The 13,288-nt window shown below is 47.6% G+C and overlaps 1 protein-coding gene across 2 annotated transcripts; it reads left to right on the top strand.

Annotated features, from left to right (window-relative positions):
* Window positions 1-381: 381 nt before the first annotated feature.
* IRF2BP2 (interferon regulatory factor 2 binding protein 2) lies at window positions 382-3,178 on the top strand. Of its 2 annotated transcripts, none has more exons than XM_090263235.1 (2): window positions 382-1,446; window positions 2,077-3,178. In XM_090263235.1, exons 1-2 carry the CDS (start codon window positions 450-452, stop codon window positions 2,790-2,792), a joined length of 1,713 nt encoding a protein of 570 aa, XP_090119361.1. In that variant the 5' UTR covers window positions 382-449; the 3' UTR covers window positions 2,793-3,178. The 2 variants fall into 2 exon arrangements, with proteins under 2 accessions (XP_090119361.1, XP_090119360.1); XM_090263234.1 differs by having other exon boundaries at window positions 383-1,494.
* The last annotated feature ends 10,110 nt before the right edge of the window (window positions 3,179-13,288 follow it).

Raw genomic sequence — 13,288 nt, 5'->3', positions numbered from 1 at the left:
CATGCCCCGCCGCTCGGGCTGATCCTGCCCCGGCGGCCGCCCCCCGGCCCCCGCCCCTTGTCCTCCCCGCCCCCCGCCTCGCACTCCGCGCCCGCCGCCGTCGCGACCTGCTGCGCTCGCGCTCGCCCGCGCGGCCCGTCTTCGCTCCGGTCTGGAGGCCCGCCGCGGCCCCGGCCGAGCCCCCGCCGTCGCGCCCGCCGCCCGCCCGCGCCCGCCGGGGGGCCGTGCTGCCGCGTCTGCAGCCCCTCGCCCCGCGCCCGCCGCCCCTCGTGCCCCGGGGGCGCTGCGCGGGCGCCGAGCCCGCGCGGGCTCTGCCTTTGCCGCCGCCCCTGCCGCCCCTGCGGCCGCCGCCGCCACTGGTGGGGGAGCCGCGGGGTTGGGGGGGCCGGAGGGCGCGCGCGGGGCCGGCGGCGAGCGGCGGCGCCCCCTCCTCCGCGGGCTCCGCGGACATGGCCGCGGCGGTGGCGGTGGCGGCCGCGTCCCGGCGGCAGTCGTGCTACTTGTGTGATCTGCCCCGCATGCCCTGGGCCATGATCTGGGACTTCACAGAGCCCGTGTGCCGCGGCTGCGTCAACTACGAGGGTGCCGACCGCGTCGAGTTCGTCATCGAGACGGCACGGCAGCTCAAGCGGGCGCACGGCTGCTTCCCGGAGGGCCGCTCCCCGCCCGGCACCGCCGCCGCTCCGGCCGCAGCCAAGCCGCCGCCGCTCTCGGCCAAGGACCTCCTCCTGCAGCAGCAGCAGCAGCTCGGCCACGCCGGCCCCGAGGCGGCCCCGCGCGCCCCGCAGGCGCTGGAGCGCTACCCGCTGGCCGCCGCCGAGCGGCCCCCACGCCTCGGCCCCGACTTCGGGGGCCCCCGGCCGGCCGCGGGCTTGGCCCAGCCGCCGCCGCCGCAGCCGCCGCCCGTGAACGGCATCCTAGTGCCCAACGGCTTCTCCAAGCTGGAGGAGCCGCCGGAGCTGAACCGCCAGAGCCCCAACCCGCGGCGGGGCCACGCCGTGCCGCCCACGCTCGTGCCGCTCATGAACGGCTCGGCAGCGCCTCTGCCCGCCGCGCTCGGCCTCAGTGCGCGAGCCGCCGCCTCGCTGGCCGCCGTGTCCGGGGCCGCGGCCGCCGGCTTGAGCTCCGCACCGCCCGCCGAGCTGGGCGCGCACAAGCGGCCCGCGTCCGTGTCCAGCTGCGCGGCCGCGGAGCACGAGCAGCGTGAGGCGGCCGGCAAGGAGAAGCCGCCGCCGCCTGGGCACCGCGGCCCGGCCGACAGCCTGTCCACCGCAGCCGGGGCCGCCGAGCTGGGCGCCGAGGGCGCGGGCAAAGGCCGCGCGCCCGGAGAGCAGGACTGGGTCAACCGGCCCAAGACTGTGCGGGACACGCTGCTGGCGCTGCACCAGCACGGCCACTCGGGGCCCTTCGAGAGCAAGTTTAAGAAGGAGCCGGCCCTGACTGCAGGCAGGTTGTTGGGGTTCGAGGCCAACGGGGCCAACGGGTCTAAAGCAGGTAGGGGCAGCTGTGGAGTGAGGGGCTCTAGGGGAGAAAGGGAGCGGCCCGAGAACGCTCGCGGGGGGGGGGGGGGGTTCTATTTCCATTCACCGTTTTGCCCTAGCCCAGAAACAACAAACAGCCAACTTCCTGCTGTGCCCCAGGCGGAACCAGTGCTTAGTGGCAACGTGTTCAAGTGCTGAAGCAGCACAACAGAGATGAGTCAGACGGGGCTGATAGGCACTGACACAGGGGTTTTCCTTTCCCAGCACATTCTTGGATGGGAGCAGAAGGGCACCCTTCGCCTTCTAACCTGAGCGCTGATGCCCACAGTTAGACCTGGGGGCACGCATGCATTTATAGAAACGGGCGATTGTGTATGAGCCATTTTGGAGGCGTTTTGAAAACTGTTGTAGAGCTTCGGAGCCAGCCCCTAAGTGTTTTAAGCTGCACGTGCGTTTGAAACTCATGTGTTTTTATATACAGGCTTTTAGAAGGTAGGGCTGCTTTAGGGAGTTTCATTTCACACTAGTAAAAGATCCTTTGCAGTACACGTTCACTTATTTCCCCTTTTCTTCTTTTATTTGCTTGTTTTTTCAGTTGCAAGAACAGCAAGGAAAAGGAAGCCTTCTCCAGAACCAGAAAGTGAAGTTGGGCCCCCTAAAATCAATGGAGAGGCACAGCCCTGGCTGTCCACGTCCACAGAAGGGCTCAAGATCCCCATTAATCCTACGTCCTCTTTTGTATCTCCACCACCACCCACTGCCTCACCTCATTCCAACCGGACCACACCGCCCGAAGCAGCCCAGAACGGCCAGTCCCCCATGGCAGCCCTGATCTTAGTAGCAGACAATGCCGGGGGCAGCCATGCCTCGAAGGATGCCAACCAGGTGCACTCCACGACCAGGAGGAATAGCAGCAGCCCACCCTCGCCATCCTCTATGAACCAAAGAAGGCTGGGCCCCAGAGAGGTGGGGGGCCAGGGGGCAGGCAGCACAGGAGGACTGGAGCCAGTGCACCCTGCCAGCCTCCCGGACTCCTCCCTGGCAGCCAGTGCCCCCCTGTGCTGCACCCTTTGCCACGAGCGACTGGAGGACACCCACTTCGTGCAGTGTCCGTCGGTCCCTTCGCACAAGTTCTGCTTCCCTTGCTCCAGACAAAGCATCAAACAGCAGGGAGCTAGTGGAGAGGTCTATTGTCCCAGTGGGGAAAAATGCCCTCTTGTGGGCTCCAACGTCCCCTGGGCCTTTATGCAAGGGGAAATTGCAACCATCCTTGCTGGAGATGTGAAAGTGAAAAAAGAAAGAGACTCGTGACTTTCCAGTTTCAGAAAAACCCAATCATTACCCTTAACTAAAACTGCTTGAATTGTATATATATCTCTCTATATATATATCCAAGACAAGGGAAATGTAGACTTCATAAACATGGCTGTATAATTTTGATTTTTTTGAATACATTGTGTTCCTATATTTTTTTTGACGACAAAAGGTATGTACTTATAAAGGCATTTTCTTCTTTTGTTAACGTTATTAGCATCTCTGTGCTTTATTATCCTGGTGACAGTTACCGTTCAATGTAGGCTGTGACTTGCGCTGCTTTTTTAGAGCACTTGGCAAAACCCGAAATGCTTCTAGCTGTATTTGTATGCACTTACTTTAAAAAGAAAAAAAAAAGCCAAATACATTTTCTGACATTGTAAGATTGCCTTACTGTCTGTTATTCCTTATTGCTGGCCCCTTTCTTAGGCCGGAGGCCCACTGGTGGAGGAGAGGAAGTGAGTGGAGTGGGCATGCCACTGGGCAGTTCCATGTTGACCCCAGAACCTGCAATTTTGAGTCTATTTTGTTCTTACAGTTCAGTTGTTGGGACATTGAGGACTGCCTGAGAGTTGCTGCTGAGAGATTTTTGGGACTGTGTTTTGAGGGGAATTTTTTTTTTAAGACAAAGTTGACCACTGTCTGCTGCCCACGCCATCAGTTGTAAGATGATAATGCTGCATGCTGGTTGGTTACATAACCCACAGTTCAGTGACGGAAGGCGGGGGTGACGGTGGCGTGGACGCCATGGCACTGCCATCTTTGAGCAGAACCTGGCTCTGCAGCGCCACTTCGTCCTCATCAGTGTCCCAGAGCTCTGTTGTTGCTGTTGTCATTTCCTTGGAAGAGAGTCGCAAGAGAAGTTCCAGTCCAGGTGAACGTGGAGATTGTGGGATTGGTTTCATTTGTTTTGTGTTTTGTTCAATTTTGTCATTGACCTGTCGTGCTGTTGCTGTGGATGCGGTCACCTGCACCTGTGTCTCACGAGGGCTCACTACAGTGTGGTACAAGGACAGGCCGGCCTGCGGGCGTTCCAGTGACAGCCCAGATAGGGTGGAGGAAACCTGTAATTTTCTTCCTACCTGTGTCTGAAATACCAAATGAATAATAAATACAGTTCTGGGGGGAAAAATGATCAACTAGTGAACACTGAAAAAAAGATTTTACATAATAGGCCCCACCTCTCCAACTAGTTTTAGAAGCCTTTGGTAAACTGATTTCTTCTGGTCATTATTTTGCATCAGTAAAATGATTTTTTTTAACCAATAAATCATCAGTTACTAGAAATGGTCTCAGAGTGAGACTGGTTTTTCTTTTGTGCTGTTTTAACATCCACAGGAACACTATTTTAAGTCCTTTTATGTTCAGGTGTTTGTAACTTGGCCCTAGAATTAGGCTGAATCATCGCTTCAAGGTCTATTACAACCCAGCTTCTATTTTAATTTGAAAATAGATTGTTACCCACTTTGGGTTATTTTTTAGTTCTGTTCTTGTCTTTTTAAAATTGCTCAAATATTTTTAATGGGTTATTGACACTTGAAAATCAGATACTGCACCAAATACAGTATTTTTTGTAGTGTTTTTAATGAGTGCACCTATTCATGTTACAAATCATTGTTATATGACCAACAGACTTGCATGATTAACCAGTTTGTTGTTACTTTTTTTTTTAATTGGGGTAGTTATGACTCAGATCAGACTGGTTTCTCTTATGTAAATGTACACATGCAGAAACAGAGTCAGTTGTACATGCCCATGAAGACATTTGTAAGGAATTCAACTATTATGGTCTGTTGTATAAATGTGTATCTAGGCACTTTAATATAAACTGGAATTTGACCTCGTAGATGTTACAAGTTTATCAGTCATTTGACCTAATTTGTGGTAGTTATCTGTATGTTTTGCAATCCTAATACAGATAGCTTTCCAAAACGAATAATAAAGAACCATCCTGCTGTTTTGAATAACTATCCAGCTGTGGAAAAGACAAAGTAAGGTTCTCTGTGCTGATGAAGGTTAAGGGGAAGAAAATGAGCAGCTTTCAAGGGCTGTGTGTGGAGGCTACTCCTATTAAAAAATTAGATTTGCATGAGTCTGCCTGGCCCCTGGGTGGCCTTCGTGGAAGACTTACAGCTGGAAAGTGTTGATCTGGGTTATTTTTCTGGCATTCTCGGAAGTTAAAAAGTTAACATTGAGACATGGGTTTTGTTGCACCTGATGACAGTACAGAGATTCTCCACAGCTGGATAAAAATGTCAGAAAGCTACTTACTGTACATGGGCAGTATCAGGTTTCAAATCCTAATATTTCAGCTGTGCTTTTAATACTCAAAATATTAGGGGATGGGTGTTGAAGCTTTCCCTTTTTGCTTTACCGATTTATAGGATTTAACAGATGTACTGTCTTTTCATGTGGCCTCACATTAAAAGTTACGAGAACATACACATGGTTTACAACTTTTATTATATACCTTTCCTTGGCCGCCAAGTATTTTAAAAGTGTGCCACCTTTTAACCTTTACTTTTAATTTTTAAGTTGAAGGTGATACTTTTTCTATATATGATGAAACTCATGTTAACTGAAGTGAGTGTAATCTCAGATATCAACATTATATATTTTAAAATCACGCTGTGGAAATATCACCTGCATTCTGTCATTTGTCAGATTTACAGTACTTTTTTTCTTTTAACTTTTAGCATTAAATAAAAATAAAATTGGGAGCATTGAACATTTTCTGAGGCCTTTTTCAATTTTTTGAAAGTAAGGTTAGAATAACTGGCTTTAATCACTAATGGCAATGTGACTAAGGGACGTTTGGGTTTGGGGCTGGGTTTAGACTGGAACTGCAGAACAGGAGATAAAAGATAGAAAAAGGCAACTGATGGGAGAAAGAAAGAAGTGCTAGGGGCTGGGGAGAGGGCAACTGCATAGGGTAAACACAGGGAAGAGCTGAGCAAAGTACAGCCAGAAAGCGCTTGTTTGTTGTTCAACTTGCAGCAGAGCCAGCCATGCTGCAAGAGGAGGTTGGAAGGAGAAAATAGTGATGACATCGAAAAACTGTCAAGACATGGAGCTGCTCTTTGGAAAGCTTTTGGAGTAAAACAGCCCTGTTGGGCCAATGAAATACGCTGAAGACAAAAGAGAATAAAGGCTCCTCTTTGGAAAGCTTTGGAATTGAGTCACAGAGAGCCATGCTATTGATGTGCCAAAACTGGAATTTATAAATAGACATAAAAGGTGGAAAAGAAGAGGTACATTTATAAACCACACTGTACTGTCACATAGTAAGAAATCTCCAGGTGTTTGCAGGTTTACTCTTTGTTGATCAATGGCTTCACAGACTTTTCTATGAAAGGAAGTTGTGAAACTTCCAAGGAGTTGGAGGATAGGGTGGGTATACATAGGCTTACTATATGTTTTATTAATTATTACTTTATTTTACGATTTTTGAAGAGAGAAAGATAGATTTGTTGTTCCAGTTATCTGTGCATTCACTGGTTGCTTCTTGTATGTGCCCTGAACGGAGATTGAACCTGCAACCTTGACATATTGGGATGACACTAACCAACTGAGCTACCTGGCCAGGGGCCTAGACTTACTATATGTTTTAAATTAAACAGCAACAGTTAATGGGTAGTTGGATATATTTTCTTTAGGGATGGCCCTATAACTTAAGGAACTCATCACTATTTTAATATTTTTTGGTAGCCTGTTTAAGGCCATTTTCAAGAAACAGTATTCTTACTAAGTTATAGATTATTATAATACACAGCACAGCATTTCATAATTAAGTTAAAAAATGTTAAACTTTTTTAACTTAAAAATGCTAGACTTTATTAAAATTTAAAGTAGTGCAGCTTGCAGAAGTCATTTTTAAATTTCAAAAGCTCCTTCCAAAGTAAACTTATGATTGCATTCAGTTTCCAGTTTAAAAAAAACAAACAGACCAGACTCTTGATGTGGCAGATGTCTTTGTTTATACCCTAAAGGAGGAAAAAAGTTAAAGGGAAAATATGGAACAACTTTTAAGTCCCTTGTTACTCAAAGTTGTTTTGCATGATTTATAAATGGTTTTATTCGGTTAGTGAAGGGTAAAATGTTTCCTGATTCCAAAGTGTATACGTGGAATCATTCAGAAAAACATGCAGTTGTGTGTGGGCCACTAGAGTCCTGAGTCACCCTCACTCGCCTGCCTTTCCTTCATGGGGACAGAGAAGACACGCCTTTCCTCTGTCGCAGACCAAGGTCAGAGTCACCAGGGGCTACAGCACACAGTTACCTACTTCATCCTCTCAGGTTCTATAAACGAGGTGGTTGGGGATGCTGTTAACTCCTTCAGTGCCACTGGTTAGGCCTCTGACAGCAATAGTATTGATTATAATACAAGTTATGACAGTCAAATAAAAATTGTGGGTGTGACTGCCCAGATCTTTAACTGTCTTGCTCTTTCTGTTGACAGCCTGCATTTCCCTCAGAAGTTTTGAATCCCGCACAGTAATTTAAAAGGCACAAAAAATACAAAAAGTCAATTTGCAAATTAAGGTGTTGGAAGATGGAAAATGATTATTTATGAGTTATCTCTGGGATTTCTTTATTAATCCCCAGAAAAGCCCATAATTAGAGATATCCACGCTATCCCTCTTTTAACAAGTTAAGTTGTACCTAATGTAACAGTGAATTTTGCGTTTAATCCATCAATATGTTACATGCTCCTTCTCCATGACAATACAATTTAAAATGACTGAAAACAGCTTTTCTTACTGGGTTTTTTTGTTTTGTTTTGTTTTGTTTTTTTAGTTCCAGGATATGAAATCTACACCTGCAGGGGTCTTTATCACAGAATATTGTGCACTTGTTTCTGGCACTGAGCAGCAAAAAACAATCCATACAAGCCCCAGAAAGTTATTTTAGGACAAAAAGTATACTATAGGCAAGTCATTATTTGAAATCATTTAGACATTAGGTTTTAAAGCTATTTTATTTTGTATCTGAAAAACAGATTGAGAATTGAGCGAAATCTCTTTCATAGAACCCTATTACGATGGTATAAACAGTTTCTTCCGTAACACAATCTGAACTACTGATTTGGAAGAAATGTAGACTAGCCCTTTAAAACTCAGAGTCCTAGTAGAACAAGTCTTTGGGGCACGTGAAATTTATCACAAAATCAGCCATGAAATCCTCTAGGGGATGACTTTCTCCCAGGGCAGACAGGTCCGGAGACTGGACTCCAGCGTTCCTGTTTAAATTGCAGGCATCCACGCACTGGCTGATCTCATCCTTTGAATGGGCTTCAGAAAGTAGATTGCATAATCTAAGGAGCCTCCAAACCATTCAGCAGAAGCCCTTGATGCTGAGATAAGACCGCCTGCATAGAGTAATAATGTCACATTTGAATATTTCTAAATGTAGTTTATATTTTGGGGGAAATGAGCAGTGTTATATGATCTGTAGACCCCATCACTTACCACTTTTATTTAGTAATTACTTTATCATTACCATCAGTTAACATGCAGATGCCCAGGAGGGGACGAGCACCCTGCACAGCACCAGTCAGGTTTTGTTGGGTAGGTGGCACCTTGAATCGATAAAGGTTAAGGCCACTGCATGTTTTCCTGCCATTTAGAAAACATCTTTTCTATGACAGTTCAAATATTTGAATTGTAAGTGGCTATTTATGGTTCCAGGAAAAAATAAATTGATCAACATTTCGCTGGAAGTAAGGGTCAATTCATTTCAATGTATGGAAAGATGATGAAAAGTGAGCCTCGTTCCTAAGATGTACCTTCTTTTATCATATGATTAACCACAACACTGAGTTCTGCAGAGAAGTGGCCCATAGGAGTAGGACTGTCTGGGCCTGAATAAATCAGCATTTCTGTACACACAGCCTTGGCTTCAGGCCTTATTCTCCGAAGCCTCGCAGACTTTGTTGGCTGCCAAACAGAAAAAGGCCTTTGCGTTCCTGAACCCACACTAAAAGCCTCTTACTCCCGTTTTTGTTATTTCTGCCTGCAAACTACAATGCAATTAGCTTTGCGTGTGTGTGCTGTAAGATAAAGATTTGTTGTACCCCAACGTATCATTGAAATCAGTTTCACAGGAGGGTGACAGTCATTACAGAAGTTCCAGAATAATATTCTCTCAATCAGCCCCATACCGGTGTTGCTGTTATTATCTAACACCTATGTTAAGTGAGGCACCACAATCCAGAAGGTCTGCCACAGGTAGGCATGTCAGCTTGCTTAAGGGCGCGTAGCGACAATAATTCAACACCTTGTTTCCTTCCAGGGGGTTGGGAAGCAGAGTTAGGGTAACTTTTTCCACGGAGCAGTGAGTCTCCCTAGCACATGCACCCAGGACCCCGGTTGGTCTAGGACCTGGGAGTACAGTCCCAAGTCCTAGACGGTGTCACACACACCAAGTCCACTCTGCGTGGACCCATCACGTGGGAGCCACTATCTTCACACAAATCACAGGCCAGTTGAAAACACCAGAGGCAAGGTCAGAATGGTCAAATTGTAGAGTTTTCTTTTTTTTTTACTTGTCATTGTTGCTCGGAATGGCCTTTTGTTTTTTTAGAGGAAGAAAACAGCCGCTAGAGCTGCCCAGCCCTGTTTACCCGAGGGGAAGGAAAGGGGAAGAGGCTATAGCTTTTTCCCGCCGCCGGCCGTTTCCAGGGCGCCCTGGGCGCTCCGGGCTCCTGGACCGACTGATTCTAGAACTTTTCCTGGGCCGCTGCCTGGCCTGAACAGCGCCTTCACCCCGCGTCAGCTTTGCGCACGTGGGGCCTGGCGGCGGGGACCCCCGGCGGTGGAACTCGGGAACAGCGGCCGCCACGCCCGCGCTGCTCGCCCACCACCCCCAGCCCGTGCCCCCGCGGGTCCCCAAACGCCAGCCTGGCCCGCGCAGCTGCCGCTGCTATAATTAGGGGACTGCAGCCCGAAGGCACGTGGAGGTTCTGACGCCAACCCCGCTTGCTGAACCAAATAAAGGCAGAGGCTCCGCTCCCGCCGGTGCGGCCGCGCGCCCCGTGCGCATCAGCCCCGGGCGGCGAGCCCTGCGGCCCAGAAAAGATCAAACGCGCGTCAGCAGCAGCCGGGCAGCGCCTGCCAGGTCCCTGACGCCGCCAGCCGTGCTGGGCGCGTCCGCGAAGTTGGAGAGGGCACATGATGAGAGCTACCCCAAATGTCACTCCCTTTTTGGAAGTCATGATGCTGCTTTTTTCCTCCTTCCAAAGACTAGTCTATAATAAGGCAAATGTTCCGTGCTGGTGGAGTAAACAGACCTGCCTAAGGGGCATCCGTCTTAGCAGAAAGCACAGTAATGCCCGGTGCACGTTCATAAACTGTATTTATTAAGCAGGCCTCAGGGCATGCCCATATGGGGACTGCCAAGCACTGTAGCAACTGCCTGCCTAAAAGGGAGTTGCTTTTTTTTAAAACGAGAAACCTTAATTTAAAATAGGAAAAAAGTTCATTTTTCCCCTCTCATCATAGTACCATTGAACACTTGCCTTGCCACTGAATTAACTTCTAATTTTTGTTAATTTTCAATAAAATACTGTCCAATAATATTCCCAGAACAATAACAAGCATGGCCCCTGTTTTTTTTTTTTAAATGACATTGAATCGACATTCATTATCAGTCTTGGAGTGGAGCATAGGAGCTTAGGGACTGTTTAAAAAGTGGTTGTGGTAATTAAAGAAGTGGGAAACTGAAAAATAAATAAATAAATAAATAAAGCCTTTCTCCGGGCTTGAGAACACCTAGACAAAATCTCACCAAAGACCTCCTTCACCATTGTATTTTTCTTTCCAGATAACAGGCACAAAAACCATCTTAGAAGCTGGAAGTGAAAATCATACAAAAACAGTCTGCTCCTTATATTATTTTGTCGAGGAACACGGAAGCCTTTCCAGGGTGAAACTTGATTCCTGGGAAGTTCTTGTTCTTTTCCTGTGACTGCTTGTGGTGACCCAGTGGCGCTGCAGTCACCAGAGGTCTCTGAGCGGGAACTCTGAGAGATGCATATTCAAGTGTTTATAAAAGCACTCAGAATCGCCCACTTCCGTTTTCCATACACAGAAACACTGGAGTAAAGGTCAGGAGATCTCCAGATGTTCTTGGGCTTTGTGTGGTCATTTCAGGCTATTCAGTTCACTTGTGTGCTATTTCTTAATTACAATTGTAAAAAATTACTGTGTACTTACCTCAGTGGGGCTAAGGAATCAAACTGGGAAATCTCTAGGACAGCTTTTTGGTTTCTCAGTGACCAACCTGACATGAGAAAGCACTGGGTATATGTGGTACCCATTAGGTACTTGGGCACAGTGAATTGTACCACTAAAAATACAGACTTTGGGTTATATTAAAAGGGGTAACAGCAAACAGCTTTGGCACACTGGAGAGAAGGGGCTCCCCCTGCTGTCGTCACAGAAGACCTGCTGTCTCTCAGGCCTGAGTCTGGGTCTCAAGCATAGGACCAGGTGCTTGGTGAAGTTCTCACCTTGGGGGATGTATAGTCGTGTTGGAGATAAAATAAAAATGCAGACCACACATAAATGAAATGAATATTTTTCTTAAAAGATTCTGTGCTCAGATTCATTTAGTGGAGGGCCAGCCTACACATTAAAATGGTTTGCGTAAGTCCATTTGTGGCTTTAAAAGCAAGGCTGGTGTTTGTGTGGCTATGGGCAGGTAGGAAAGGGGTCGAGGGTATGAGGATATGTTCTAACATATTGCCTTTTTTAAAATAACCAATAAAAAAGTACGTGTGGTGAAAAGTAAAAGGAAATCTTCATTGAATTTTGACTTCAGTAAAAATGTTGGATTTGCAAAACGATGGTTACATTTTCTTGTAAACCACAATTCTCTACACATGGACCTTCAGAAAGCATGACCACCACAAATTTATAGCAATGGAGGGGACTCATTCAGGGTCTTCTCGACCAACGTTATCCGAGTTGAGGGTCAGCCATGACCAGACTGCGCTGGGGATCATTCGTCCGTGAGTTTATGGGGGGCAAGGGGAAGTTGAAGACTTCCACGAAATTAGGTCAAAACTCATCATGGATGAGAAGAATCACAAGCAGGAAGGGAGATGGTACGTGCAAGTGTTGAGAGATCGGAGAGAACAAATTACATGACGAGAACCAACATCTGGTCCTGGTTACTCTCATTCATTCACTGGTTCACTTCATCTTCCTCTTCACAAGCACGCGGGCTCTGGAAGAAGACTGCTTACACTTAAATTCTAGCTCCACCTTTTTAACCTTAGTATTGAACCCTCTAATCTCGATTTAGTTGTCTGTGAACCTCATAGTGTTGTTGAGGGAATTGGCAGGAGTAGGTAAGAGGCATACCATGATGTGTGTGGCACACGAGAAGTACCTGTTAAATTTAGGCAGTCAGCCTGTGGTCCTGGGCTGAGTGCTGGAGTTTGATAGCTGTGAAAAGACAGTGTCTTCAGTTGGCTTCCAGAAACCCCTTTCTTCATGGTCTTACCCCACTGACCATTCTTCAGTGCTTCCTCATCTCACTTTTTGGGGTGCCCTGGGCTCCGTCCTATTTATCCTACTCATTCTGTGACATGTATTAGATAGATAAGTAGATATCTATTTCAATATAATGGCTCATGTGATTGTGGGGGCTGGCAAGTCTAAAATCTTAGAGCAGGCTGGGAGGCTAAAATTTCATGGGTAAATTGATGGTGTAGTCTCGAGTCTGAAATCTGCAGGCTGGAAACTCAAACAGCGTTCCTTATTTTGCAGTCTTGAGGAGACTTTCCTCTTCAGGAAACCTCAATCCTTCCTTTTAAGGCCTTCAACTATTTGGATGAGGCCCACCCACATTGTGTAGGGCAATCTGCTCAAGTCTGATCTAAATGTTAATTACATCTAAAAATACCTTAAAGCAACATTTAGACAGGTATTTGACCAAAGAACTGGGTAACCTGGCCTAGCCAAGTTGACAAATGAGATTAACTATCATGGTCCCTTTCTAAGGGTTCTCCTCCTGCCCTGGCCTACCCAGACCATGATGCTGCGATCAGTTATGATGCTTTCAAATGCAAAGCCACGAAACATCCCATTCAAATAGGCTTACATTATAAAGGGAACTTACTGGCTCTTGGGACTGAAAAACCCACAGGCAGACCAGCTTCAGGTCTGACTCACTTCAGATCTGAGCCTCATCTCTCCCTGGTTCTCCCGGTTCTGCCTTCCTGGTGTTGATGTTATCTTCAGGCAGGCTTCCCTCGTGATTTAACATGATTGACAGGCTTCCTCATTCACATCCTAGAAGAAAGAGTAGACAACAGAGAGCAGAGGGCCAAGCTTCCCTCTGATTGGCTTGGTCCTGACATCATCATGTGGCCAAGGAAATAGCCTGTTCTGATTGGCTTAGGCCTCCCCATGCCCTAACGAATCCGAGGGAAGGGAATGGATTGCCCTGACTGGCATCTAGTTTAGGGTCTTCCCTAATGCCAAGGG

The sequence above is a fragment of the Furipterus horrens genome, unplaced genomic scaffold (assembly GCF_987537825.1).
Source record: "Furipterus horrens unplaced genomic scaffold, mFurHor1.1.pri manual_scaffold_15, whole genome shotgun sequence".
Lineage (NCBI taxonomy): Eukaryota > Metazoa > Chordata > Mammalia > Chiroptera > Furipteridae > Furipterus > Furipterus horrens.
This window is presented reverse-complemented; position numbering and strand designations above follow the sequence as displayed.

Bases quoted from the DNA above. Each gene is read 5' to 3' on its own strand.
- IRF2BP2 (XM_090263234.1), top strand. From the start codon at position 450: ATGGCCGCGGCGGTGGCGGTGGCGGCCGCGTCCCGGCGGCAGTCGTGC. The intron at 1,495-2,076 runs GTAGGGGCAGCT...TTGTTTTTTCAG, and splicing joins GGCCAACGGGTCTAAAGCAG to TTGCAAGAACAGCAAGGAAA.